The sequence below is a fragment of the Carassius carassius genome, chromosome 42 (assembly GCF_963082965.1).
Source record: "Carassius carassius chromosome 42, fCarCar2.1, whole genome shotgun sequence".
Classification (NCBI taxonomy): Eukaryota; Metazoa; Chordata; class Actinopteri; order Cypriniformes; family Cyprinidae; genus Carassius; species Carassius carassius.
Genome location: NC_081796.1, coordinates 18,598,226 through 18,625,290, shown reverse-complemented (window position 1 = coordinate 18,625,290; position 27,065 = coordinate 18,598,226). Strand labels below are relative to the sequence as shown.

Sequence of the window (27,065 nt, the reverse complement as noted above, 5' to 3'; positions counted from 1 at the left end):
TGCACACAGACCCAAGGGAGGGGCTTCACAGGATAGTTCTGTACCACATGCTCCACTGGGACACCTCTAAAACACACACACACACACACACACACACACACACACACACACACACACACACACACACACACATACATACATGCAAAGAGTGCATGGTGCTATATTCCCACTCAAGAGATTATATATAGATCATATATTGTATATTATTACTTATATTAGATCATTATTGCAGTTAAAATAAAAAATTATATTAGGAAAAAGAGTGACCAATATTCAGTCAGGGTGGTTTTGTCAGTCCCACGTGGAAAAAACCTATATATAAACATATATGTTTTAATATAGGTTTTGATACAGTTTTTTAATATATGTGACATATATAAAATTGGCCGTTTTCCTATATTATATGTACATATATGTGGATGTACATATATGTACATATAATATAGGAAAACTATGGGATGAAATTAGACTCAAAATGATTAATAGATGCACGCAAAAATATCAATGTATTACATCAATTTTATACATATATCTTATGAACCACAAACAAATGCACTTCAATTTCATTCGGGATTAAATGATTGTGCAGCGATTTGTACATATACAGACATGTTTGCTAATAAAAATGTTCTGTTCTGCATTAATATATCATATATGCTGTATATATGCAGCATATATACGCATATAAACTGCATATAGGTTTCATGCACATATATATTACCATATATGTGCACATATGCTGTATATATGCAGCATATATGTGCATATAAACTTCATATAGGTTTCATATATGCGCATATATCCTCATATAGGTTCTTTCCATTTGGGGTTTTTCAGAGAATACTTTCATATCAGTCAGTAATGATTCTATTTATGTTTGATGGGCCCAGTTATCCCAAATTTCTTTCATAATTTACTCACCCTCATGTGGTTCCAAATCTGTATAACTTTCTTTCCTTTGTGGAACATAAAATATATTTTAAGAAATGTCTATGTTATTTTGTCCATACAATGCATAACCAAATCTTTTTGGTAACCAACATTTTTAAGAAGAAAGTCAACAGTTATGGAACAACTTGAGGGTGAGTAGTGTTACAGTTTTCACTTTTGGGTGAACTAAGCACAGTTAAGTACACAATTGCTTTATTCTGGGCAGGACATCACTAATAAAATAAAAAATTCAAATCAAATTAAAATACAATTTACAAATTTAGTGAGTTCATTTAGTGAAGGATTCATCATACCTATACAAAGCGGGAACTCACAAGTTTGCCGGTCTTTTTGAGTGATTCATTAGAAGAACTGACTCAGAAGAGTTATTTGTTCGTGATTCGATTGGGATTTCCTGAGCTGTATTACCGATTCACTAAAAAGAACCAGTTCATAAGAGTCGTTTGGCTGTAAATTAGAACACAGTTGTTCTTGTCATTATTTATATATATATATTGTATAATCATTAACAAAGATTAAAAATTCACATTCACTCTGGTAACTACAAAAATGTATTAAAATGTTTTTTTTTCATTGTGTTGCTGTAGATTCTTCATGAAAAGAGGTGGTTAGCGTTTGAATTTCCATGCCTTTTCCGTTCGTTTGTTATTACTGAATAAATATTTTTAAAGGTAGCTAATTAATCTCGATATAAATTAATACAATTTGAAAATAAATTTACAACAAATATTTTAGACCCGTGATTAACTAAAGACAATGTATTCCATAATATGTTCCCAGGTGTTTTTTTTTGAGAACTTCTCCTTGAAAAACGTCCAAAACACATAAATAAGCCAGCCAGTAATTGCAGTATTTTTTTTCTACTCATAGACCAATAATCAAATCAATCAAGGCTTGGATTCAACCTAAAGATTAAAGTTGTTTCTAAATTTACACATCACTGTCAGAGAATACAACAGGTTTTTGTTTTGCGTTGAGCCAAAATGGCTTCAGTAGCTATAAAGCACACGGTGCACTGTACAAAAGCAAAAACCAGGCAACCAATTTATCCCCAATGGTCCTTTGACATCTCTCAAGCCTGCATTGACCATCTGAAAAATACAATAGCAAAGTGTTCTCTAAATTAAAAAAAAAAAACACTTATAAGAGCACATGTGTTATAGGCTTGTAATGGCCGTCAGCAGCAGAAGGCATGTCAGTGGAGCCTTGTGCCCCTCTATTCAGGGGAAATTGAGTGAATGGGCCTGCAAAACCAACAGACATGCAGAACAATAGAGCCACAAGACATTATTTCATGGGCGAGTGGGCCTCTTTAGAGAGAGCAGCTGACCTGTGGAGAGCTGTGTTGTTCAGGGAGGGTGTGGGTCCACGGACCCCAAGGGCAGAGATTGAGGCACCCCCCTGGCCAAGTGACAGCGGCTAGCCGTCAACTTCCATTACTGCTGTAAACACCTGGCCTTCAGAAGAGAACAGGACTCTTTGAGGCCTTTTGCAGTGTGACATGAATAAGAAGGTGATTATTAGATGAAAAATTTGGTCCTGGGAAGGATGGAAGTGCTGTCTATCAAAAAGTTAAATACTGTTTAAATCAGTTTCAGAGAATAAGCCACAACCTATAAAGAAAAATACACAAATGGCACATTTTGAAGAGCATATTTTTTATTTTTAATGACAACATGACTATTGGTGAGTTGGTTGTAATATCAAGGAAGCAGGTTATAATTGTTCAGCAGAAAATAATGTCAAATACATAACATACTGCATGAGAAATGAGTATGTCAGATGAAGTGTGCTGCTTGTCAGTTTGCTACATATTCTTGTTTCCCTCAAGTCTACAGAGCAACAAACAAGACAAAAATTCTGACGGTAAAATGAAGACATTAAACAGTTATCTACAACGTTACGTGACCCAAATATAAATTTATTTCTCGGTAACATGGATATGATGAGGGACAGATGTATTCAGATGGTCAGTTTTTGCATTACAATATTGGGTTACAATTAGCAAAAAATAAACTTTTAACAAAACATTTTCCTCAATTTGAATAAGACAAATGTATTAAAACCCAAAATACAACTCTAATACTGCCAAATCCTTCAACAGTAGTGTTTCATTTTCTTAGACTAACTTATCATTGTGAATAACCTGAAACTTTTTTACATGGGTTCTTCTTAGTATAAAATAATTAAGCAAGACATTTCATTCAACATTTCACTTCATATGAGAGCAAAGCAATTGTCCTAAACTTCCTTCAGCCAATTGTGCTTATGTCTATTTCTGCTGTAACTCTCAGTAGCAGCGAGCAAAACTTTACAAAAACTTTTCCAGAGCTAAAAAGTGGAAGAGAGAAACTATGTTTACACCATTTCCCCTTTCAGATGAAGTCCTGACATGTCAGTGTTAATGATGTGTAAATACATTTAGCCACCGATAAAAATCCCCACATACAACAAAATGTAAACACGACAGGGCATAAAACGATAGATATTACTGACGAACCAACATTTATATAATATTTTTAAAAAGTGCAATTTCCCCACATTTTGGAGGTTGAATGCTGCTTGCTGCTACTATCATGGTCAACCAATTGGTGTTAACCGGACGGAAACTTTGAAAGGATATTCGATTTACTGTACAGTCCGAGAAATTAGTGGCAGTGTTATTGAAATCAGAAATATGTAATGGAAGGTAGTCAAATATTTAACAGAAAAGAAATAGAATTAATGATTATCTTTATATCTTTAAAATAAATAAATTAGTAAAGATTTAATAAATAGAACCTACAGTTCTTAATGAACAAATCTCACCTACGTATCTGTTCTTGGAACGTGTTATTTTTAATGCAACATGTGCATTAATATCGATACCAAACATGATATTGGCTAAACTGAGAACATTTTCATAAGCAGCGAAGATGCTGGATTTATACTTCAGTTGCGAACATGCAAATCAGCAATTTTATGCCCCTCTCCAAGTACAATTCATTTAAACAACCTTCACTTTGGAGCAAAAAAGAAAAAAAAGAAAAGAAAAAGAACATAAAAATAAGATGATCGAGGTACCTTCCAGTAGACGTTAACTTAGCAGATTCATGCTATACAATACATTCAGTGAGTGTCCTACTCATAAAAAAATTTAATAAATAAAATAAAGTAATCGGGGTGGAACCTTTGTTATGTTTGGAGCGGAAACGAATACGTTGCAAGTGCTATCCAGTTACTCCTCAACACTGTCTCTGCTCCTCACCCTAACAATTCACCACAGTAGTGCAACACTGCCAGTGCTCCCCTATCCTTAACAACAGTCTCTAAAATCATCTAAAAAGAGCTTTAAAATTCTGAAAATGTCAATTATATGATTTATTCCTTCTTTAAAAAGTTAACTGAAAGCAGCCATTAAAATCAGCACACTAAAAATGGATAAAAATAACTGTTAAAATACTGTTAGCTAAATTCTGCAAATCTAATGCAATTCGTATTTGACTACATATGAGTACATTTCCATAAATGTTTTTTTCTTAAGCGGTACATTGTTACATCAACAGGTGTTTAGCAAACATCATAGTGAGTGTTTTGTTTCCTACACCAGATTGTCTGAGAGGTTAAATGTCGGTGTGATAGAGGAAAAGAGGAGGTTGCTGTAGTGCAGTAGTGAAGTTTAAAGGACGAGAGCTCTGGAAATGCAGGTGGTGGGGTTGGTGTTTAAGTAACGCCTGGCCTGCTCGGTCATGATCAGCTGATCCTCCGTTTTCCCAAAAACCACCGCTTCCCACTCGCTGTTGACCTGCTGGATATGTAAATAGGTTTTTGAGCTTGACAAGGTGTTGTTGTTATTGTTAATGAGAATTGAGTTAATGAGAGTCAGTTATGTGGTGGATATAATGGATATAAACAGATTAATATCTTATCAGATTCTTTCCTGAGTGAATTACCAGAGTGGGTGTTTGGTAAGGTGGGCTCCTTTGGGTCATGTTTCCTCTCTTGTCCTGTGGGCTAAGGGAGTGAACTATGGAAAATGATTCCTTCAGTGCTGTAGGAGAGCAAGAGTTCTCCTCTTTCTCTGTAAATGGCATCATGAGCATGGATCTGGTCAGTAGGTCGTCACTGCGAGACTACAAGAGAGGCGGAGAGGGAAAACAAAAGCATTGCAAATTCAAAAAGGAAAAATACTAATGATGCATCATTAGTTTGTAAAGTATGATAACGGCCTTACCGCTCCATTGTTGTTAATCTGCTGTTGTGGAAACAGCTGTACATTTAAACAGTCTTTTTCCCAGCTGTCCAATACCAAAGACTTTCTCACTTTCCTTGCAGGAGCTTCCATCTGCTGTGAACCCCAAATGACACGATTTAAAAAGAAAAACTAGTGTTCAGTTTAAGTCAAGTTAAGTTTAGGTAAAAACTGTTGAACATTTAGGATAAACCCATTTGAATGACTGAGAACAAATATGTAAGAAAGTGGCCAGCACCTCATAAGATCTGTACTGAGGCTGGTTCTGGACTTGTGTGAAGATGTCAGCTCCGGTTTCCTCTTTCAGAACCTCTCTGATGTCCTCCTCAAGAAGTGCCAGTGGTTGGGGCTGAACACACAAATATAACATCTCAAAAGGCAAATTAATGAGCGAAGCACCGATAAAAACACATGAATCTTATGTAACCTATAGTATTAAGTGAATATTTAACTTAAAAATTCAAATAAATTGACAAATGAAGCCAGTTTTTGGGACTGTTAAAATATTTATACAAATTTTTTCTTCTTCTTTTCTTCCATATAGCTGTAGGCCTCTTAATAATGACACAGCTTCAAAAGTTTTTTTTCATTCTGACTTACCACCACTCTTAACGGGCCGTGCATCTTCTCCTGGGCGGCCAGGGCATTTTTGAAAGGAGTGGGCGTTCTTGGAGTGTGGACTGTGATGTTCTTATGGAGTTTCGGGGTCCTGAATCTGTGAAGACAATATAGTATTAGTCATTTCTTGATTCTGAGATTGTCAGCTCGATATTCTCAAACAGCAGAGGTGAAGAATAATGCCTGACCCTGCATTCTCCTTCTGGTGTTTTGGTGTGGTCTCTCTATGATGGGGTGTGTTGAGGAGGCATTTCTGTCCACACACTGGAGTGGATGTAAGAGCTGGATTGTCGAGGATCAAGGGCTCACCACCAGACACATTGAAGAACTAAATGGAAAGAAAAAAAAAAGAAAAAGTTTTTAATGAATTCAAACATTTCTGTGGCCTGAAAGGTGTTTTGTGTTATAAATCTAGCCATACCTGAGAGGGTGAGAATGGGAGGCCTTTAACAGGGGTGTTTTTTGGTGAGTTCCCACTGTTGTCTATGTATGCACAGCTCCTTTCATCTGCAGGTGACTGATCTCCTCTCTCTCTCCTCTTCTTTCTCGTGATGGACGGTAGTGGAGAGCTGAATCGGTTCATGCAGGTGTTAGAAATAGCCAAAGACTTGCCCTGGTTCACTGCGGCACACTGTCTGCTCATAGCTGGGACAGTAGGAGCATTTATTGGATAGGCCAGGCTTTCTGTGCACTTCTCCAGGGTCGTACAAACATCAGTGGGGTTAGTGGACTTTGGAGAGGGGCCTCCCTCAGTGAGATCAAAGCTGGTCACATCACTCCAGGCCAAAGGATCCTGGAGCATCAAAACATATGCCTTACTTTTCATTAGGTGGCAAGTAAAAATATGCATGCTTGTTAACAAGGCAACTGGGAAAAATAGAAAATGTTAAATCTATAACATTTTTTTATAAGTTCATACCTAACCTAAAATAAATACCACCTTTTTTTAAGTTGAACAGGGTGTGACACATTCAAGACCAAATACAATTAAAAAAAAAAATTATTAAGATTTGTTTTTTGGTCAATACTGATATTTAATTGTGCATGCTCATTTCCCCTATTTTTCATCATCTAATGCTCACCTAAGTTTATTTTTTATTAATTCAATAACATAAATCTGTCAAAATAAAAAAGAAAATCCTTATTGGATATATATACTTTTCAACTTGTATAAATTACCGAAATATTATAATATATTTTCATAAATAATCAATATATGCTATAATATATACATATTATACCAGATTTTTGTAATTCTCTGCTTACTGAGTCAATAAGCTCCATGGTCTCTGCAAACTCTGGGATGGTCTCTAGTGTGGACAGCACAGCAGTAGCCTCAGCAGCCAGGAACTTGCTGGGAGAGACAGGAAGAGGCATCGCAGCAGGCTGGCCCTCCTCTAAACCACGCAGCTCGACCCCTCGGTCCTCCAAACTGTCTGTGGTGGTGGTGACAGTATCATCAGGCAGGCTGTCTGACCAGCTGGAGTAGCTCTCTGGATTCTGTATAGAACCAAACATTCATCTCAGTGAGGAGAGAGAGATTATGAAAAAAATAAAATAATAATAAAAAGAAATTAGTGGAGTTAACACACATTAACCAATAAACCTACACTACTTAACTTATAATATGTGAATTTCATATTACTTTGTGACCCTATCCTAAATTCTCTTGTAAACATTTATGATATTAACTGAACAAATAATAAAAGCGATCTATTTTCTATGGTAGAAAATATGTAAAGTATGAGAATAAGTAAAATATGTATAGTGAATATAATATGCTAAATATAAAAAAAAAAAAAAGATAAAAAAAAACATGCTTTCATGCCTCAAAGCTGTCACTTGCTGTAGTTTTAGCTAATAAAACCACAAAGGAGGGTGCGAGGCAGGGAGGCAGTGAAGCCGGGAAGGATTTACTGAGCAGCACAGCTAGAAATGAGGGTATGGGGGAGTAAGATGGGAATGAGGGAAGGCGATGGGACCTATAGAGCACTATTCTATGCGCACACAGTGTTTCTTACACGAGGGCCCGACTGTCTTCTGACTTCACTCTCAGCTGACATTAGCAACAGCTCTAGCTCCTTAATTCTTTTCTCTTTGTCTGGGTCGTCATGGCAAGGCTGTGAGGAAGAAGAACCGGGGGGAAGAGGCGGAAAGAGAGGCCGAGACACAAACTTTACTGACAATTTCACGAGACTTTCATGAGGTCCTGAATTTCACCAAGCAAAACCACTCAGGATTCAGATGCATTTTAGGTCTTTGATATTACATTATATTAATGCCAATATGTTCTAAAAACTATTTTACAATCCATACAAATTTGTAAAGTTGCATTGGTGAAATTAGGAGATAAATAGCAGTTTAACACCACACCACACACATGCAGATTAAACAATTAAACACAAACATATAAGATTGATTTTTTTTTAATTAATACAAATAAAAAAGACAAGAGACTTCAGAAAGCAGAAAGTTCAGAGATATAGAGAAGATTTAAGCATGCTGTGAGAACTGCACCATGGGACTTACCGACATAAAGCTAGACATCTCGCCACTGATGTTTTCCATACACTGGCCACTTTGTGAACCATATGGATATCTGGGTGGCTGCCAATCAAAAACAGTATGGAAGCTTGTATGTTAAATACTTCACATCTGATATTTATTGAATTAAGCATAAATAGAGCTTCAGTGGAAAATGATTGTCAGTATAATGGTTGATATTAAAATTCTATAATAATTTGTGTAAGTAAATTTAAAATAAAATACCAAAAACTAAATGCTACAAGTGAATTCAGGCATCACAACATTATAATGTAAAGTTAATCTAAATGTCAAAATAAGGGAAAATAGCATGCATATAATACTGACCGATAGCTATATATATATATATATATATATATACACACAGTATATTAGGGGTGCAATGGTAAGTGTATTCGTACCGGACTGTTTCGGTACAGGGCTTTCGGTACGGTGCACGTGTGCACCGAATGCAATTTTTTGTGTGCGGAACATAGGTACATTTTCGTGTTTCCACACGAACATATTAAGTGGCGGAAGTCTCCGCGTTCAGCGCAAATCCCGCCCTGCAGCAGATTCTAAGGTTTTCAAAGGGCATCACGCGAGTGTGAACATCACTACAACCAGGAAAAAAATTACCGTAATTCAAATGCAGCTCCCGTCGGCATTTAAACAGACCTTTGCTCTTAATTCCGATCGGTCCAACGCTATAACGTAATCCAAGCAGGTCTAAAAACTGAAACTATTGTTGCTGCACTTTACACTTTGGAAAAGTTATATATATATATATATATATATATATATAAATATATATATTAAATATGAGCAGGCCTACAAGCTGGGATTGATAATGCTGCACTGTAATCATAGTTATTTATTTATATTTTTCATTATATTTTATTATGTGATATTGGTTTGAGACTTAGAATATTTTATTTAGTGAAGAACTTTGCAGCAGTATTTTATTTCTTATTCTTTTCTATTATATATATATATATATATATATATATATATATATATATATATATATGTTTTTTTTTTATTATTATTATTAAAAAGTGTTTAAAAAAAGTGTAAACAAATTGTTACAAAACTTTATAGTAATGAACAACCTGCAGTTTAATGTTTGCATTTCTTTCCCTTACTGTACCGAAAATGAACCGAACCGTGACTTTAAAACCGAGGTATGTACCGAACCGTGATTTTTGCATACCGTTACACCCCATATATATATATATATATATATATAAAAATTCTAATCCCTGAATATAAACTCTAATCTATAAAATTACTGGAAATAGATTTTAAGTAAATTAATGTAAGTATGAAAAAATAAGTATGACATATAATACTGATGCAAACACAGCATCACTGTGAGTGTTATCACCTGTGATTGGCCACTCATTATCATTTGATTCTGGTCATGTTGATATTCCACAGCTTGACTGGATTTGGGGCGTTTCTTCTGGCCAGGGTCACTGCTGTAGCTCTTGCTGCCTTCCTGCAAGTAACCCTCATGTTCCACCTTCCTGCGCATGGTGGAGTTCCAATGATTCTTAATGGAGTTGTCTGTCCTGTAAGAGTCCGGTCAGGTAAAGGTCATTATTTGACCTACACAGACATTCTGGTATTCTTCTATATTCTGCATAGGTTTTGAGTTAAAATACAGATTTTTACCGTCCAGGAAGCAGTTTTGAGATCTCAGCCCACCGGTTGCCCAGACGTTTATGAGCTTCATAGATAATACGATCTTCTTCCTGGGTCCAGGAGGATTTCTTCACTTCTGGGTTGAGGTGATTGTGCCAGCGCTCTCGGCACTGTTTGCCTATGCGGCCCTGCAAGTGCTTGGCAATAACTGACCACCGTTTGGGCCCATACTTGTGAACCAGCTCAATAACCTGTTGAGATGTAAAACAGATGCTCAGAACACAAGTGTCACTAAAGATTGGAGTAATGGATAAGAGGTTTCTTTCAAAAACATTTAAAAAGTCTTCCTGACTCCAAACTTTTGAACGGTAGTGTATATACCACCTCTAAATTTATATTAACATTATAAGCTGAATAGGGCAGATAGTGACCATTCGTGTTTATAAAATGTCATTTCTTTTGGAATGGTGTCATGCAACTTCTAAACAGTGTGTTGTAGGATACTGCAACAAAAGCTTTCAGTTCTTTTGGTAGTAGAGGAGGAGGACAAAACTCAGACTCAAGACTATGAGATCATCAAACCCCGCCCAAATCCGTCATCCGTCTTCCTCTGAAGACACAGAGCACCCGGCTCATCTTACCCTCTGATCCTCCTCTTTTGTCCAGGGTCCTTTCACCAGCTCCGGGTTGAGCACCTTTTGCCAACGGTGCTGACATTGACCATCTGTCCTTGTCTGTCAAAGTGCAACAAAATCCCACATCAACACCTGCAGCTAATACACCTACAGTACACCTATAATAACATTTTTACTAACACACAGGCCTGTCACTAACAATACAACATGCATTTAACAATAGTTCCACTGAAATTCTATCTAGTATTTCGACAGTAATTGTACTTTTGGGTCTAAAGATATATATAAAGAACTTGATATGTGGCTTTTTGGATGTTTTATAGTAAAATAGTATAGTATGGTACAATATAGTTTCATCAACATTTAATTTCATTTTAAAATCTTTTAAATTATACTTCTGAGAACTGCCTCCTTCAGAAAGATTAATATGTATGTGAAATAATAAAAAAATCACTTCATAGCTCCACTAGAATATTCCAGCCACGTTTTAAAAATACTTTCAGAGTAATGATTAAGCATCTGATACAGCGAGTTACTTACTGGGAAATAATTGGCGATTAATTTCCAAGCACCAGTTCCGTGTTGCTCAACAAGCTTCTTCAGCTTCTCATCCTGTTCATGAAAGAGATATCATCAGGTTTTGCATCTCAGACACAACTAGAAAGCTGTTACAGCAAAACTAACAGCACTTTTGTAATTCCCCACTCCTTCTTGTTTCATCATAGAAACCTAAGAAGTTTCCAAGAATAATCCCATTTGAAACATAAATATCATATACTGTCATTCAAAAGGTTGTGGTCAGTAAGAAAGAAGTCCCTTATGCTCAACAAAGACTGCATTTATTTGATAAAAATGCAGTAATATTTTTGTGGAAATCATGATATATTTATATTCAGGATTCTTTAATAAAGGAGAGTTCGAAAGAACAGCATTTATATGAAACTGAAATATTTTCTAACAAAATAAATGTCTTTACTGTCACTTTTAAGCAACTGATTGCATCCTTGCCGAATAGAAGTACTAATTTCTGAAAAAATAAATAAATGCACTGACCCTAAACTTTTGAATGCTATTCTATGTAGAAGAATAAGAATTAGCATAAAAATGCATGCATAAAGTACCTCATCCCGGGACCATTTAATTTTGCACAGGGTCTTTTTGGAATTCTTGGAGTCTCTGCTGACAGGGTCTGTAGAATGACGTTCATCATCCTCATCTTCACTGCAGCCACATAACACAAACACATATTATAGAAGAGGAAGAGTAAAACTGCATTTTTCTATTTTGTCTAACTGGACAAACATTGTCTCACAGAAGCCATTGCTCTCAAACTGTCTGTCTGACACAAACCGTTGAGCAGACAAGCTTGAGCACTCATCTGTAGATACAAGATGCAAACAATTTAGAAAAGCAGCGAGCTCGTTAACCAGGACATGCCTGGGTGTAATTAGTTACTCTGCAAGTTGGCAATGCAAGCTACAAAAGTGAATTCAAACATTATTCAAATTATTCCAGTGCATTAGTTGGCATTTTAATTTTTATATTTATTTAAATATTATTTTATTCCATTCTCCAAACATTTTAATTCAAGTCATGTCCATACAAGTAAATCAAACTGACAATTACTTTGCCCAAGACTTCAGTCTATAGGAATGCTTTGTTGCCTGGTTACATTTCACCAATGCAGTGAGGTAGACAGTTTTTAATCAACACCATGCACTGGGTAGTTAATTCTCCCTGGGATACCAGAGCACAAACTAGATGGAAAATAATTTATCCGATGCTAATAGTGACTGTCAACATAAACCAAGCTCAAACCTTATTTGCTCCAGAGCTGAAAGATTTTCTAAAAGAGCAAGAAAGGAACAAGGAAGTCTTATCATTTAAGAAGTATGCATGGCACATTCTACCAGAATGACTTGCTGTAATGTCTAAAGTTTTGAGGAAATGTGTTTAGGTGTATTATTAGGCCTTAGTCCAACTTGGACTAAAGCGGTTCAAATATGGAAGTCCAAAATCCTTCTTTCTGCCAGTCTGCATATTTAACATTGAAACATTGGCTCTCAGTATTACAAGCCACCCTATGAAAGAAGTGTTTCATTTAAGAAACATGCTTTAGTATGATCTTCACCCTCAAGGAAGGGGTGAGGTGATGCACAAGCCTGTTTTGCTTCAGAGGTGATTTGTTTTGCTTCAGTGGTGACTTGGTTTGCTTCAGTGGTGATCTGCATGCATCGTTCAGTCAGGAGGCAGGCCAAAGTAATGCCTGGCCAGTGGAAATGCACAAATAGGATCTGGACAAACTACAATTCTAGTCTGTCAGATTAAGGCCTGCAGCTGATCTTGTTTTTTGAAATGACATTCAGATATCTTCCATCAAAATGTGACACGTAAATTTACCAATCCCGATTTAATAGCAACAAAGAGAGGACAAGGGAGAATGCAAACATGCATGCACAACATGTTGGGTTTCCATGTTTTATGGGGTCTTTCCATAGACATAATGGTTTTTATACAGTACAAACTGTATATTACATCCCCTAACACTAAGCCTACCCCTAAACATGAGCCTTACAGAAAATTCTGCATTTTTACATAAAAAAATCAATATGCAAAATAAAATAATAAAAAATACCAGGACCACAAACATTAAAATCTCCATTCATCCATTAATAACAAAATTTTTTTTTTAGGTACAACAACCATTTGATGTAGGTCAAATTCCCTTATAAACATCCACGTTTGGAAAATCGGATTCGGACAGTTTTATAAACCAAACTAGATGTGAATAAGTGCTTGTGTGTCAAACATTATGCACAAGATGAATATACTTTCTTTTGATGAATATACTAGTCCTTTAGTTACAACTCAAATACACATTAATATATAGTCCAATGCTTCTTGTTTACCTCAAATTTTTTATAAAAGTTATATATTAGTGACTATATTACTGTATATGGCAAATGCTTTTCCACCTTAATCAAATCAACCTGAATCATAGACTTTATTATAGCTTTTCAGAAAATGTATTTTGAGTGTAAAAGTATAACAAACATGTACATTTATACACAGAGTAAGATACAAGTAATTAAATATTCACGATCTGCTTTAATACCCTATTTTATAACTAGATATTGATGGTCTTATAATATAGTTATGACCTATAAATGCAGCAGGTCACAGTTGTTTCATTTAATACCATAATCCACTTGCACTTACCCTTCATTCTGGTTTTTTCGTAGGTGAATGTAAAACTTTTTCATTCACTGGTGACTTGTTTATATTTCGGACCAAGTTTACTTTAGATATTATGAAATAGCCGATTAGCATGCTAGTACACTCCAGCTGTACTTTTCAATAGGGGACAGCTAGGCTAACCGCTAGCATTGAGGCTAACACAATAATTTACTTAAAAAAAGGTTTGACAAATGAAATTTGGCATGAGGAAATACGATTGTAGATGATAGCAATAAATAAATAAATATGTGTGTGTGTTGTGTGTGTTTTACTGTCTTTTGATCATGATCAACCTTGTGGGTCAGCAGGTGCAACATGATACGTCACAGGGATCGGACTGTCATATCAAACGAAATACCAATATTTATTAACGTTTTAGATGATATTGTGCAAATAATTTTTTAATTACTATTATTTTGAGCTTTACTGTTGCCATAGCAATTTCTGTTGTGACACAAAGAACTCATCTTGAAAACTCGAGATATAAACAATCTACACGATCTCCCGATGTTTTGTAAGTTCAAAACATAACATCAACATAAGATCTGTACATTTGCACACAATCCTTAAGACAGCTAAAATAGTTCTTATTGATATGATTTTGATTAAGTTTACAAGGCAGTGAATAAGATCCATCATCTCACCTGCGAGACTTCATATTGGCCATGAAAACTGTGTCCAAGTCCAGTTCTTTTCAAAGGGAAAATTCTTTAAAACATCCAATGTTGCAATTCTTCTTGAAATCAGAACCCACAGCTGATATTTATCCACACATGCTACTGTCACACGTGACTATTTTCCGTGAAAAGCTTCAGATCCGTACAGTCACATCCCCGAGAGCAATTATGCAAGAAATATGACAACGTAAAACGTACTTTCAAAATGCTTGTTATTAAATTACAGAAGTCAAAAAAGAATACTTCCAATGGGATCTCAAAATGGTAAAAAAAAAAAGTCTATAAATATAACTGTGTTAGTCTTGCCCGCCTTGACCGCGCACACACCCCTCTGTACTGTCACTCTGAACTGTGTTCTCAGTGTGTGCGTGGGTTATTCCTCTCATTCTGTTTCATTTTTTGTCCATCCCGCCGAATCTCGCGCCCAGCCTTCTTCCGGAAACGGGTTTGAATCTGCGCACGCGGCCTCGCCGCTGATTGGTGGAGAGATGTAGGCGGAGCAGCACGCTCTCGTTGAACTGCTCACGCCCTTTTTATTTGCAAATGGTCATATGAAATTACCTAGGTTTACCGCTAAAACTTTTTATGTGTAAATAAATCACATAAAGGTATTTTTTAGGGAAGGATACGCTTTATTGGCAGGTTTTGAATATGATTTACAGCACTGCGACGTAAAAATGTTCTTATTGAACATTTTACAGAGCTTTCTAATTATGTAAGCCCTTGCTGCCCTCTTGCGGGTATTTTGTGATTTTATTTTGTCTTTGGAAATTTAAACATGAATATATCTGCTTTGTTTGACATAAAACTTATTAAACTGTTAAAAACAACAGGCAATTTAACTACTTACAATTTTACAAACATTTGCCTTGCAGTGTTGCATATTTCCTAACGTTACAGGCCTTTCTATTTTAATGATGAATTGCACTTTCAACATACCACATACTCTCTATAATATAATATAATATAATATAATATAATATAATATAATATAATATAATATAATATAATATTTTGTGTGTGTGTGTGTGTGTGTGTGCGTGTGAGTACATATATTCTTTTCTATTTTAGTCATGAGGAATAGCACTCAATATTATATAAAAGTTTACAATGTAATATTATATATAGTTGTCACAACAGAACCTGAAAAATATATATGAATAAATATAAACAATATAATATAGAACGTGACTGACAGTATGAGTGACAGTTCTTCCGCTAGATGGTGCTGTTGTTCGTGTTCCTTTCCAACGTTATTATTCTTCGTCCCTCGCGTTTTGTCGCGTGACTGATGGTTTCGGAACTTCGGAAGAAACGTTAGTGTCTTTATTTCACGGGCGGCTCTTTTGTAACACGATGAATGCTGTCTCTTCAGTTAAGCTGGATCAATATTTCGTTTCCCAGACACGCTGAGTTTGGTTTTGAATCGTTGCATTGCCTTTGCTTCCCGACACGTCACTGGAGCCAGTTGGAAGGAAAGAGTGAGAAAATATTAAGGCAAGTTGTGACTTTACTCTCTTTGAACAATCTGAAGCACGCGAGTGACTCTAGAAGTACGTCGGTGGTTGTAGTAAGTTTTGACTGTAACAGGTCCATTCTCTGCAGTAGTACACAATGTACATTACATAATAAAATTATTTATTTATTTAAAACCGGCAACCCCGATGCCAGAAATACAGGGCTCTACAAAAAAGAAACAAATGTCAGCCACGGTCAAAAGGAATTTGTTTTGAAGCTTTGGTTGGTTTTAATTTACAGTATCGTTTCTTACCTTCGGAAAACATGTGCAAGAAAATCCCTATTTACACCATATGGCCATCAATTCAGTGTCCTTTTTGCAACCATTTATGTCATTTGAGTTTGTTGTGAACAGCTGTGCTATTTTTTAGATAAATATAAAAATGATCAATTTTGATTATCACTATTTTACTTAATTAGTTATTGGTTCTTCAATATCGGCTGCTAATAAGCACCCAACCATTGTGTTATATATATATAAGTGTATATGTGTATATGTGTATTTGTGTATATGTATATATGTATATGTATGTATGTGTGTGTGTGTGTGTGTGTGTGTGTCTGTGTATCGATATATATTGATGCTATAAATAAATAAAAAATGCATTATTGGACACTTAAAATATTATGTATTGGTAAAAAAAAAAATTGTATATGTAATTATGTAATGATATTATATTAAATTTAAATTATTTGCATATTTGTTATTACACCATTAAAAAGAAAATAGTTTTAAGTGAGAGAAATCATGGAATAGTTGCTTATTGGGAAGTGAAACTATGAATCTTACGTGGGCTAGTCTTTTGTCATTTCTTATCCATGAGCAATAGCTTACGCAATGTTAACTGTTGGAAAAATGATATGACCAACAAGTGAAATATTCACCAAGCCTTCCATTAGAATTATTTATTGGAAGTTAAACAGTAATATGTTTTACAGAAACAGTTGGTTTCTTTGACACATTTTACTTATGGGTTCCAATGCACTGTTGTTTTAGATTTATCTTTTTTAATAGTGTAGGATTACTCTTAATGTAAGTAAAACCAGAGAATCTCAAAGACAAACCTGGACTGATGCATTTTGCACAGCAGAAATCTAGATTTTAATGTGTGACGTACCCGTGCAAGTTTATACCTGTTCATTTGTACTTTCTTTTTGCCACTGAAACCTGTTTAACTGAGTTTTTTTAAAAGGATGAGGTCCTATTTAATAACATTAACATTTTGACAGCTCCAATGTAGTGAGGACATGAACTAAGTGGCTATAGTTTCTTGATTTGATTTGCATAATAATGAGCCTGAATCTGTTGTATCCTTTGTCCTTATTCAATTTTGTTTATTTGAAATATGCCCTTTTTAGAGTGATCTTTCATTTCTCATGCAATGCATAAAGAAACCGGCTTCTGGTTTCACTTTTAAAGTGAAGTGACTATGTGACAGAGACTGGAACAGACAACAGAAATGAATGCATGCCTTGCTTCCTGGTGATTGTTTTCAGTTGAACAATGAGACATTTTGTCTGCAGGTAAATCATTAGGGCTGGCCAGAAATGTATTTGCAAATTTAAACTAATACCTATGTATGCATGCACACACATGTACATTTAAATATGCATGTGTTGTTTTCAGAAGTAGTCCATTAAATCATTAAACCGTCCGAGTCTTTGAATAGTCGACCACGTAGGCAAATAAACCTGTGACATTCCTCCAAGTTTGCAGGAATGCAGAAAAGTACAATTAATTTACTATACAGTGGAATGTCCTTATTTCTTGCTTGAACACCTAAATGCAATTTTAGATGAAGATATATTTATATCATAAGCTGCACTTGGGAGACTCCTCCTAGCCTTTAAATCTGCATTCTGTAGACCCAGTGCAGCATTATCTAAAAATACCTCTTGTACAGAGGGGAAGGGGAATGTTGGCCACCCAGTGAGCGAGAGGGAGTGGGATATGAGAGAAGAACGTCCCTGTTTTACTCCCTCCCAGTTGGAGAGAAGCAGAGGGGAGGATGAAAGAGAGTGAGGAAAAGAGAGGTGGAGACTCCTCGCTTTGCCGCCCAGACTGAGGATCTCCTCTGTGTTCATGCCGCACTTGATTAGTGGCCCTCCTGTCCTGTCATGCAAGGCCCAAAGAGCCCTCTGGAGCTAAAGTGGACGCTGGACACTGCAGAAAAGAACGCTTGGCTGTGATAGAACTTCTCGCTTATGTTTTGGTATGCTTGTGTTCTGTGTAGGACCAAAATGGAGAGTTCCCATCAGAATCAGGTGTGCCAGAGAGTCAGGGAAGTGATTTGAGGACCTGTTGCATCTATGAGCGATTGCTTGTGAGATGGAGGAGCAACCTAGCTGCCCCAATGTCAGCATTCCCTGCTCCAATGAGCAGAGAGACAAGAAGAAACGCTATACTGTGAGTGACCTCTGATGCTCTTATCTACATTTTGAAAGCTCTGGCGCACTGTGTGTTTAAATATGTTGTAGGATTGGATATGTGACTGTTTTAATCCTCGCTTTGATAGGTTTACAAAGTAATTGTCAGTGTTGGAAGGCATGAGTGGTTTGTTTTCCGGAGATATGCAGAATTTGACAAACTGTACAACACAGTAAGTAAACTGAGAAAATGAACTGAGCTATTTTTAAGTAACATTGATTTTTAGTTTGGAACTTGTTTCTAATGAAATATTCACACATGACCAAGTAATGTAAAATATAAAACTGATGATATTTTTGAAATATGAAAATCTATTTTAATATATTTTAAAATGAAATTTATTCCTGTGATGGAGAAAGCTGAATTTTCAAAAGCCATTACTCCAGTTTTCAGTGTCACATGATCTTTTAATAACATGCCGATTTGCTGCTAAAGAAAGATTTCATATTATTATCAAAAGTAAAACTTGTAATATTGAACTACCTAATATTGGACACTTTTTACACGATTATTTGATGAATAGAAAGTTTCAAAGGTCAACATTCATTTGAAATATATATTTTTTGTAAAATAATAAATGTCTTTAATGTCACTTTTGATGAATTTAATGCAGAAATAAAAGGATTCACTTCTTTAAATTAAAATTTATTGTTTTTTTTTTTTTAATTGTAATGTGTTTTTCCACAGTTAAAAAAACAGTTTCCTACTCTGAATTTGAAGATTCCTGCTAAGAGAATATTTGGAGACAACTTTGACCCAGGTATTTTATAGTTCCTTATTTTCTCATGTAATAAAATGCATATTGTTCAGAGCCCACTGGAACTTGTCATCTCATGCACATACGTTAGTGACTTTGCTTCCTTTAGCTTAACAGAAATCACATGTATTTACCAAATTAGATTATCCAACAGTGTTCAATACAGAAAATCAACCATGCTAAATCCGCCCTGCCCCGAGCCCAAATCTTTGTCTTTTGTTTAATCTCATGTTATGTTCTCAGACAGTGTGGCAGCACAATCGTGTACATAAATAACAGAATGTGAATGCACACCCAAGAACCAATTGTATTTAGCTCATGTGTGACCAATTATGTGGCCAGTATGTGGTTAGGATCTTTTTCATGGAGAAACCATGTGTCTGACCATTGAAAGCTCATTAAAAATTTGTGCACATTGTAAATTGGTAAGATTCTCTCTCTCTCTGAATTTTCCTCTTCCTCTCATTATTTCTGGATAATTGCTGTCTCACTCGACAATAGCAATCTAATTATTTGGTGCATATTTTTACAATAGTACCAAATGCAAACTGAGGCCTTTGTTTTTGATAAGTGACTGATAAATTAGTTATTTCCAGTAAGAGTTGATGGTTATCTTGAGTAGTTTCCAAAAATGGCTCTTAGAAGTGTTCTGGTCATGGGCAGCATGATATATCAGACATATCAGATGCTAACATAACCCCAATCATACTCTCCTGTATTTTGGGGTAAATGTCACTTTCTGGAAGTATGGAAATTAGGCAATTGCCAGTTTGGACAGGTTGCTTGACATCTGCAAAAACCCTGAGAAAAACTGTTTAAAGTAAAAAAAAAAAAAAAAATCACCCAGGCTACATCAAATATGGGTTCACTTGCAATGAGTATCAACATGGTTTGTGTTTACCACAAAGTGTTCAGTGCAGTGTATTATTGTCTACCACAAGCATGAAACCAAAATTCAAGAGGCATTTTGTAACAAACATTGTACATGATCTTATCAGCCTGTTTTATGGTAATATCCTTTTTGGGGCTATGCAGTTCATAATAATATTAATACATTAAAAGTACATGCATTAAAAATGTAGTGTGGACTTACTATCTGATGAATGTAATATCAGTTGAAATCACTACTATGCACATTTTCATAATATTTTTCTTAAGCTAATTTTTACCTATGTATTTTGTATAATTCTTAGAGTTCATAAAACACAGGAGAGCGGGGTTACATGAGTTCATTCAGAAGATTTTGTCCCATCCAGAGCTCTGCAGCCAGTGAGTATATCAGTTTTCTTAACCACTCACAGTGTCAGTGCATCTAAATGTATATAAATAAAAATTTGAGTGGGCTTTACAATGGAAACGTGCCACAACGAGTTACTCTCTGAACTTTGAGTACAAAGCTGGTCTGATTATATCTTGTGAACTTGTGCCAAATAAAAAAATGCTTCTTTTTGATTCTCTGTGAAATTTGCTATGGTTACAGTTCTTGTTATAGAGAGCTGTTGATGTTAGCTTGTATTCCTCCACACAGCTGTGGCTTTGTATCTCGCCTCAGTCAGACCTCTAACGTGAATGTTCATTTCAAATGCACAGTCCCGATGTCAAAGACTTTCTGCAGATGGACAAATCTAAAAACCTCTCTGATGCCTCAGAGGATGAAGATGATAAGGTTGGTATATGTACTAATATTATGTTTTTAATATATAACACATTAAATTATCTTCATACTTTTCTTTTTGTCTTGCTTGCAAGCTGTATTTACAGGCATTAAGTGTTGTATAGTTATATTTTAAGCATTTTCTAACATGCAATAAAAGTATGGAATTATGTTTTTTTTCTTCTTCTTTTTTTTCCCCCTTTCTAAGGACCCAAGATGCAAAATAACTTGTCCTATAAATTATTATGCATCCTTTATTTCTGTTTTTCTGTCTATGATTATATTTTTGTACTGTCCAGACTAATAAACTCTAAATAAATAAATTAGTGTTTTACTACTGCTTTTAAACGAGTCTTACCTAATTTTGTCATGTTCCTTACAGAGTACCTCTACCTCTAGAAATATAAACCTAGGGCCATCTGGAAATCCACAGTAAGTGTTTTATAAGTATTTCAAATAGTTTATTGCTTTTGTATAGTGACAAAAATGTCATAATTTGGATGCAAAAAATCCAACTGGTAGAACTGAATGATGCATATGCTTTAATTTTAGCCTTAATCACTGTGTTTTTTCAATAGTGCTAAGCCCACTGACTTTGACTTTCTTAAAGTCATAGGAAAGGGAAGCTTTGGGAAGGTGAGTTTTCTTTTTAAATATAATGCCTAATGATGAAACTTATCTGAAATTTGGAACCTAAGTTTGTCAGAGAAAGTGGGTCGATCCCTTGTGGTAACATTATGAATAAGTTACTGAAAGTCTCTGAGACTTAATTTTTCCCTGTTTTCTTTGCTGTATGGTTAGCTGTAGTGTTTGTTTCTGATCCACGGACTCTCCATTTAGGAAGTGAAACTTTCTCAGTTTTGAAATCAGAGCTTTTTTATGTCCATGGACAGCCCTATTGGAAGGTGAAACTCTAGCTAACCCACCGTGTTCTCTACCACACAAAGGTTCTTCTTGCAAAGAGGAAACGGGATGGGAAGTATTACGCCATTAAAGTCTTACAAAAAAAGGTCATTTTAAAAAGGAGAGAGGTAATGATTTTCTTTGTTTTAATACCTAAACCTTTCTTTATGCTTGCTTTATGGTCTTTGACATATGATTAATGAATTCCCTTTAATTGTTTTTCCATGCCAGCAAAAGCACATTATGGCTGAACGTAATGTGTTGCTAAAAAATGTTAAACACCCCTTCCTGGTTGGACTGCACTATTCCTTTCAGACAACAGACAAGTTATACTTTGTCCTGGATTTTGTCAATGGTGGAGAAGTGAGTATTTGTGGTTGAGAAGCTCAAGGCTGACGTCTGCCTTATTGCATCTCAAAAGCCACTGTTATAAATCAATATGTTATGAATACAGCTATAGCTGACCGTGACATTGTATGTCTTAAAGGGACAGTTTACCCAAAAATGAAAATTCTGGCATCATTTACTCATCCTCATTTCATTTCAAACCTATATGACTACTACCCATTTTTTTTTTTTTGTAGAACGCAGAAGTAAGATATTTTGAAGAATGTTTTAACTGTTTTAATGCGTACAATGAAAATCAGTGGGGTTCTCATTGACTTACATGTTGTATTCCTTCGAAGATATAAAGTCATACAGGTTTTAACAGACATAAGGGTGAGTAAATGATGACAAAATGTTATTATTTAATTTTTTTAACTATCCCTTAAGGAAATGCAGGGGACTTTCATGTGGCATGTACATGAGATCATAAAACAAGTGCATGACTGTTGCTAATATTTGGTCATTTAATTGGCATTTAGCATGGTTCCTATTCTCATGCTTAATTCTATCACTGGTCTGACTTCCTCTTTTTAGCTAAAAGTCTGCTGATGATATTTTAAATGTCAGCTAATGAAACATTACACCAATAATTACTAGCTAGTGAGGCAGGCTACAAAATAGCCATGACAAACCAAGATGTAATGGGTAACCTGTCAGTTTTTTGCATTTATTCAGTGAATATTAAAACTGTTGAATTTTTTTCAATCACAGCTTTTCTTTCACCTCCAAAAAGAGCGGACCTTTCCTGAACCCAGAGCGAAGTTTTACATCTCTGAGATGGCAAGTGCTCTGGGTTATTTGCACTCTCTTAACATTGTTTACAGGTAAATGCAGCTTTACTACACGATCACTTGTCTATAAATACACAGGTTTGGTGATTCTTGGATGATGTTTAGCTGTTAAAGTGTGTGAGAATTCCCAGAGGCAGAGGAATGTTTAACAGACACATTCTACACCTCCTCTCTCTTATGGTTTTCCCAGTTGCTATCCAGAACGTTTTTGAGAAATTTTGATTGGTGAACTGGCTTAACTGTTGTCATTTAAAATTACACTCATGTATAAAATGGCCATCATGAGATCATAGTTTGCATTCATAGGGTGTGACCCTATATGACCGCAAGGAATTTCTCTTCATATGAATTAAATACATTATGAATAGTCTGTCTTATCATATTATAATACCTATAGTTCATTGTTACGATTTTTCTGTGTAATGTTTTTTTTTTATTTGAATTGTTCCTGACTGGAAACATATGACAATGTCAACAAGTTAAGTGTTCTTGTGTTCCCAGGGATTTGAAACCAGAAAATATCCTGCTGGACTCTCAAGTAAGTACTCATCTTTTTTCCACACTTTTATCATTGCCAGAGCGTATAGCAGATCAACGTTTAGAGAGTTCCAGGGGAAACAGAGTAGTCTACCCTCGCTGTGAAGTATAACAAACTGTTCTGATTTCCCGAGACGAGATGTACAAAGTGTAGCTTTGGCCAGCCAAATGAAATATTGCAATGAAACTGAAGACTTGTTTTTAATTTGTATGAATGCTTCAAGTTTTACTTGTGCATTTCCTATCGCATCTGATGAAACTGAGGTTACAAGGCTCTGGCAAATATTCCAGTAAGACTCTTTGGCTCTGTGTAGAATAGGCTTTTTGTGTGGCTTCCTGAAAATGTTCCTGTTGGCATCTTTTGTCTGTTAAGGGACATATAGTCTTGACTGACTTTGGACTGTGTAAGGAGGGCATCTCCCAAGCAGACACAACGACCACATTTTGTGGGACACCTGAGGTATTAAAAACACAAATACGATGGATGAATGATGCTTTCATGACAGTTTGAGTGTATGGAGTCTGTAGGATTTTTTAATAGGAAATAAATACTATTATTCAGGAAGGACACATTAAATTGGTCGTAAAATAGATTTTTTTATGTTAGAAAAATACTTTTTTATTTGACAAATAATGCGAAAAAATTTATCACAGTTTCCACAAAAATATTAAGCAGCACAACTGTTTTCAACTTGAATAATAATAAGAAATGTTTCATGATCACCAAATCAGCATATCAGAATGATTTTGGAAGGATCATGTGACACTGAAGACTGGAGTTATGGCTGCTGAAAATTTACATTTGCCATCTTAGGAATAAATTACATTTTAAAATATATTTAAATGGAAACGGTTATTTAAAATAATAATATGTAATAATATTTCACAATACTAGATTTTTTTTTTTTTTTTTACATAATTTTTATCAAATAAATGCAGCCTTGGTGAACATAAGGCTTCTTTCAAAAACATAAAATCTTACCAACCCCAAACTTTTGTGTATTGCATGTTTTCGATTTTATGTCTGAAAAGTGTTCAACATATAACTGTGAAATTTTATACTAACTATATTCTTTTTAATTAGTTGTTGAATTTAAAAATAACTACTTACCACGATTCTTATTATTAAATTGTTAATGATTTTCTCATTGCACTCCTTGATTAACCTAGTTACATTTTCAGAAAATTAACTGCAAATGACAATCATTTTAACATAACATTGCTGTCTTCTTGTTGTCACAATAGTATCTAGCTCCAGAGGTACTCAGGAAACAACCCTATGATAACACTGTGGACTGGTGGTGTCTGGGTTCTGTGCTGTATGAAATGCTTTATGGCCTGGTAAGTTATAAATAAACCATAAATGTGGATAGTTGTCTCTGAAAATATAGGCAATGAAGCTTAAATCTTGTTTAAACATTATATGCCAACAGCCTCCATTCTACAGCAGGGACACACATGAGATGTATGACAACATTCTACACAAGGATCTAATCATGCGCCCCGGGGCATCCACAGCTGCCTGGTCCATCCTTCTGGCCCTGCTAGAGAAAGACCACACCAGGAGGCTTGGCTACATAGATGACTTTGTGAGCTATTTAGTACTGATATATCACCCCCTGGTGGATGACTTTGTTAAATAGTTCAATATCATCTCAATAGGATTTCTCAGTTTCCTATAATTACATTCAAGCAGGCAATGTTGAATTGAAAATTTCTTGGAATATTAAAAAGGCCTTGTGTGTTTTGTCCCATTTTTTGCAGAATGAAGTCAAAGGACATGAATTTTTCTTATCTATTAAGTGGGATGACCTTGAACAGAAAAAGCTCCCTCCTCCATTCAACCCTAGTGTGGTAAGACTTAGTTCAACCAAAACTGAAAAGCTGCTGAAATTGTACTCATCCTCAGGCTATTTAATTTTTTTCTTCATCGAAACAGATTTGCAGATGCTGTAAAATGTAGCATTTCATCACTTGCTCACCAATGAATCCTAAGAATGAGTGCCATTAGAGAGTCCAAAAAGCGAATAAAAAATATTGCAGTAAACTAAAAATAATCAACACGTCTCCAGTCCATCAATTAGTGTCTTGTGATGTGAAAAGCTGTGTTTTTGTAATAAATAAATCTATCATTAAGACCTTTTTAACTTTTAGGTTTTAAATTTTAATTTTTAGGTGAACTATACCTTAAACAACAAGTTTCAAAACAGTACTGTATGCATAAATGTATTAAAACATTCAACTCTTTAATATTGTCTTGCAGGAATCCCAGTATGACATCTCAAACTTTGATCCCGAGTTCACGGAGGAAACCGTGCCAAACTCTGTGTGCTATTCTTCAGGGCAGTCAATCATCAACGCTAGTGTTATGGAAGCTGATGAGGCCTTCCTGGGATTTTCTTATGCTCCGCCATCAGAAGATTCTTTTTTATAAGAGTGACGCTGCTAATGGCGATCCACAGAGAGCTGAATGAAACTCTGTGATCGCTCTCTCTGATGAAAGGGAAGAATTTGGCGAGTACGATGTCGTAATTAGAGGGTGGACCTTTGTGTTTCTTAACAGAAGCAGTGCATTAACCTGTTGGGATGCAGGGTGTTTAAAACTTTATTTTTATGCATAAATAACATTATATTTTGTGTAACCTTGAACGCCTTCCCTAAGAGTTTAGCTCAGGAGCTGAAGTACTGATGCTTTTTCTTTTTCGTAAGAATTATTTTCAAGGGCTGATGATATTTCTAAACAAAATATCTACTTTGACACATTCCTTGTTTTGCCCCAACTCCTACACTTGATTGCTTTAATACTGTGCTGTATATGACCAATTATGTTCTTGTAGTTTAGTCTCTTATTAGAAATTTGCTATGAATTTTTTTTGTTATAATGTCAACGCAAGCAATCAAAAAAATTGCTTATTGACAAATTAATATATATTCAATTTATAATGTTTACTATGTATGCGAGTTAGAAAATAGGCAGAACTTTTAAGCGGTTTTGAAATCAAAATGAATGTTGATAACCCTGTAAGGGTTGGGGTCATCAACAGCCATAGTAGTGTAAATTGAACATTTGTGGCTATTTTCAACTTAGATTTTAATGAGTTAATAGCACTTAAATAGCTACTGACAATGACCAAATAATAAACCACTGCTTCATTTCCCGTCATTTAATTATGAGATGAGACACCACAGTGCCTACTGACTTATTATGACCTTTAAATGATGTACTGTACAAATAAACACCCTTTCTTGAATTACTTGGCTGTTGTGTGATTCCTCTCATTTGCATATATTTGCATGTGTTATGGGTCAAAGCTTTGCGCCCAGTTACCAAGCCTTAACAGAATTTATAATGCAACGCCTTAAAATGTTTGCTCATGTAGGACAAATCTTATTTGCATATATTCAGAGACAATTTATAAAGGATTTTGATATATTATATTGAGCACGCGCTTCCCGCCCAACTATTCAGCTGCACTTTTCGGAAACAAGTTTTTCCTTTTCTAAATAAAGTGATAATAATGTATTTAAATGTATGTCGAGGGTTACCTAAACTTGTTGAATACTGCACCGC

At 35.3% G+C, this 27,065-nt stretch overlaps 2 protein-coding genes and 1 long non-coding RNA gene across 7 annotated transcripts in view; 1 reads left to right on the top strand and 2 right to left on the bottom strand.

The window, feature by feature from the left end:
• Positions 1 to 27,065, bottom strand: part of LOC132124031 (uncharacterized) — a 130,376-nt gene that overhangs the window by 96,118 nt on the left and 7,193 nt on the right. The window lies entirely within an intron of this gene.
• Positions 2,593 to 14,997, bottom strand: LOC132124020 (myb-related protein A-like). 5 transcript variants are annotated; one of them, XM_059534749.1, is made up of 16 exons: positions 14,487 to 14,997; positions 11,727 to 11,826; positions 11,146 to 11,217; positions 10,612 to 10,704; positions 10,001 to 10,221; positions 9,711 to 9,897; positions 8,330 to 8,407; positions 7,822 to 7,920; positions 7,067 to 7,300; positions 6,222 to 6,614; positions 5,989 to 6,128; positions 5,783 to 5,897; positions 5,421 to 5,531; positions 5,165 to 5,278; positions 4,884 to 5,063; positions 2,593 to 4,738 (listed from the first exon to the last, which is right to left on the bottom strand). In XM_059534749.1, exons 1-16 carry the CDS (start codon positions 14,507 to 14,509, stop codon positions 4,610 to 4,612), a joined length of 2,289 nt encoding a protein of 762 aa, XP_059390732.1. In that variant the 5' UTR covers positions 14,510 to 14,997; the 3' UTR covers positions 2,593 to 4,609. The 5 variants fall into 5 exon arrangements, with proteins under 5 accessions (XP_059390732.1, XP_059390733.1, XP_059390734.1 ...); XM_059534750.1 differs by having other exon boundaries at positions 2,593 to 4,735; XM_059534751.1 differs by having other exon boundaries at positions 5,165 to 5,275.
• On the top strand, positions 18,144 to 26,745 carry LOC132124019 (serine/threonine-protein kinase Sgk3-like). The gene is made up of 16 exons (XM_059534748.1): positions 18,144 to 18,444; positions 18,554 to 18,637; positions 19,153 to 19,225; positions 20,416 to 20,491; positions 20,813 to 20,888; positions 21,259 to 21,308; positions 21,455 to 21,512; positions 21,824 to 21,907; positions 22,011 to 22,142; positions 22,878 to 22,990; positions 23,459 to 23,495; positions 23,868 to 23,954; positions 24,740 to 24,835; positions 24,928 to 25,083; positions 25,259 to 25,348; positions 25,758 to 26,745. The coding sequence occupies exons 1-16, from the start codon at positions 18,367 to 18,369 to the stop codon at positions 25,926 to 25,928; spliced, it is 1,461 nt and encodes a 486-aa protein (XP_059390731.1). The 5' UTR covers positions 18,144 to 18,366; the 3' UTR covers positions 25,929 to 26,745.

Coding starts and splice junctions, on each gene's coding strand:
- LOC132124020 (XM_059534749.1), bottom strand. CDS start 14,509: ATGGCCAATATGAAGTCTCGCAG. Junction 5,898..5,988: donor CACCAGAAGGAGAATGCAGG/GTCAGGCATTAT, acceptor TTGTCTTCACAG/ATTCAGGACCCCGAAACTCC. Junction 5,064..5,164: donor AGATTAACAACAATGGAGCG/GTAAGGCCGTTA, acceptor CCTCTCTTGTAG/TCTCGCAGTGACGACCTACT.
- LOC132124019 (XM_059534748.1), top strand. CDS start 18,367: ATGGAGGAGCAACCTAGCTGCCCCAATGTCAGCATTCCCTGCTCCAAT. Junction 21,908..22,010: donor TCATTTTAAAAAGGAGAGAG/GTAATGATTTTC, acceptor TTTCCATGCCAG/CAAAAGCACATTATGGCTGA. Junction 22,991..23,458: donor TCTCTTAACATTGTTTACAG/GTAAATGCAGCT, acceptor TTGTGTTCCCAG/GGATTTGAAACCAGAAAATA.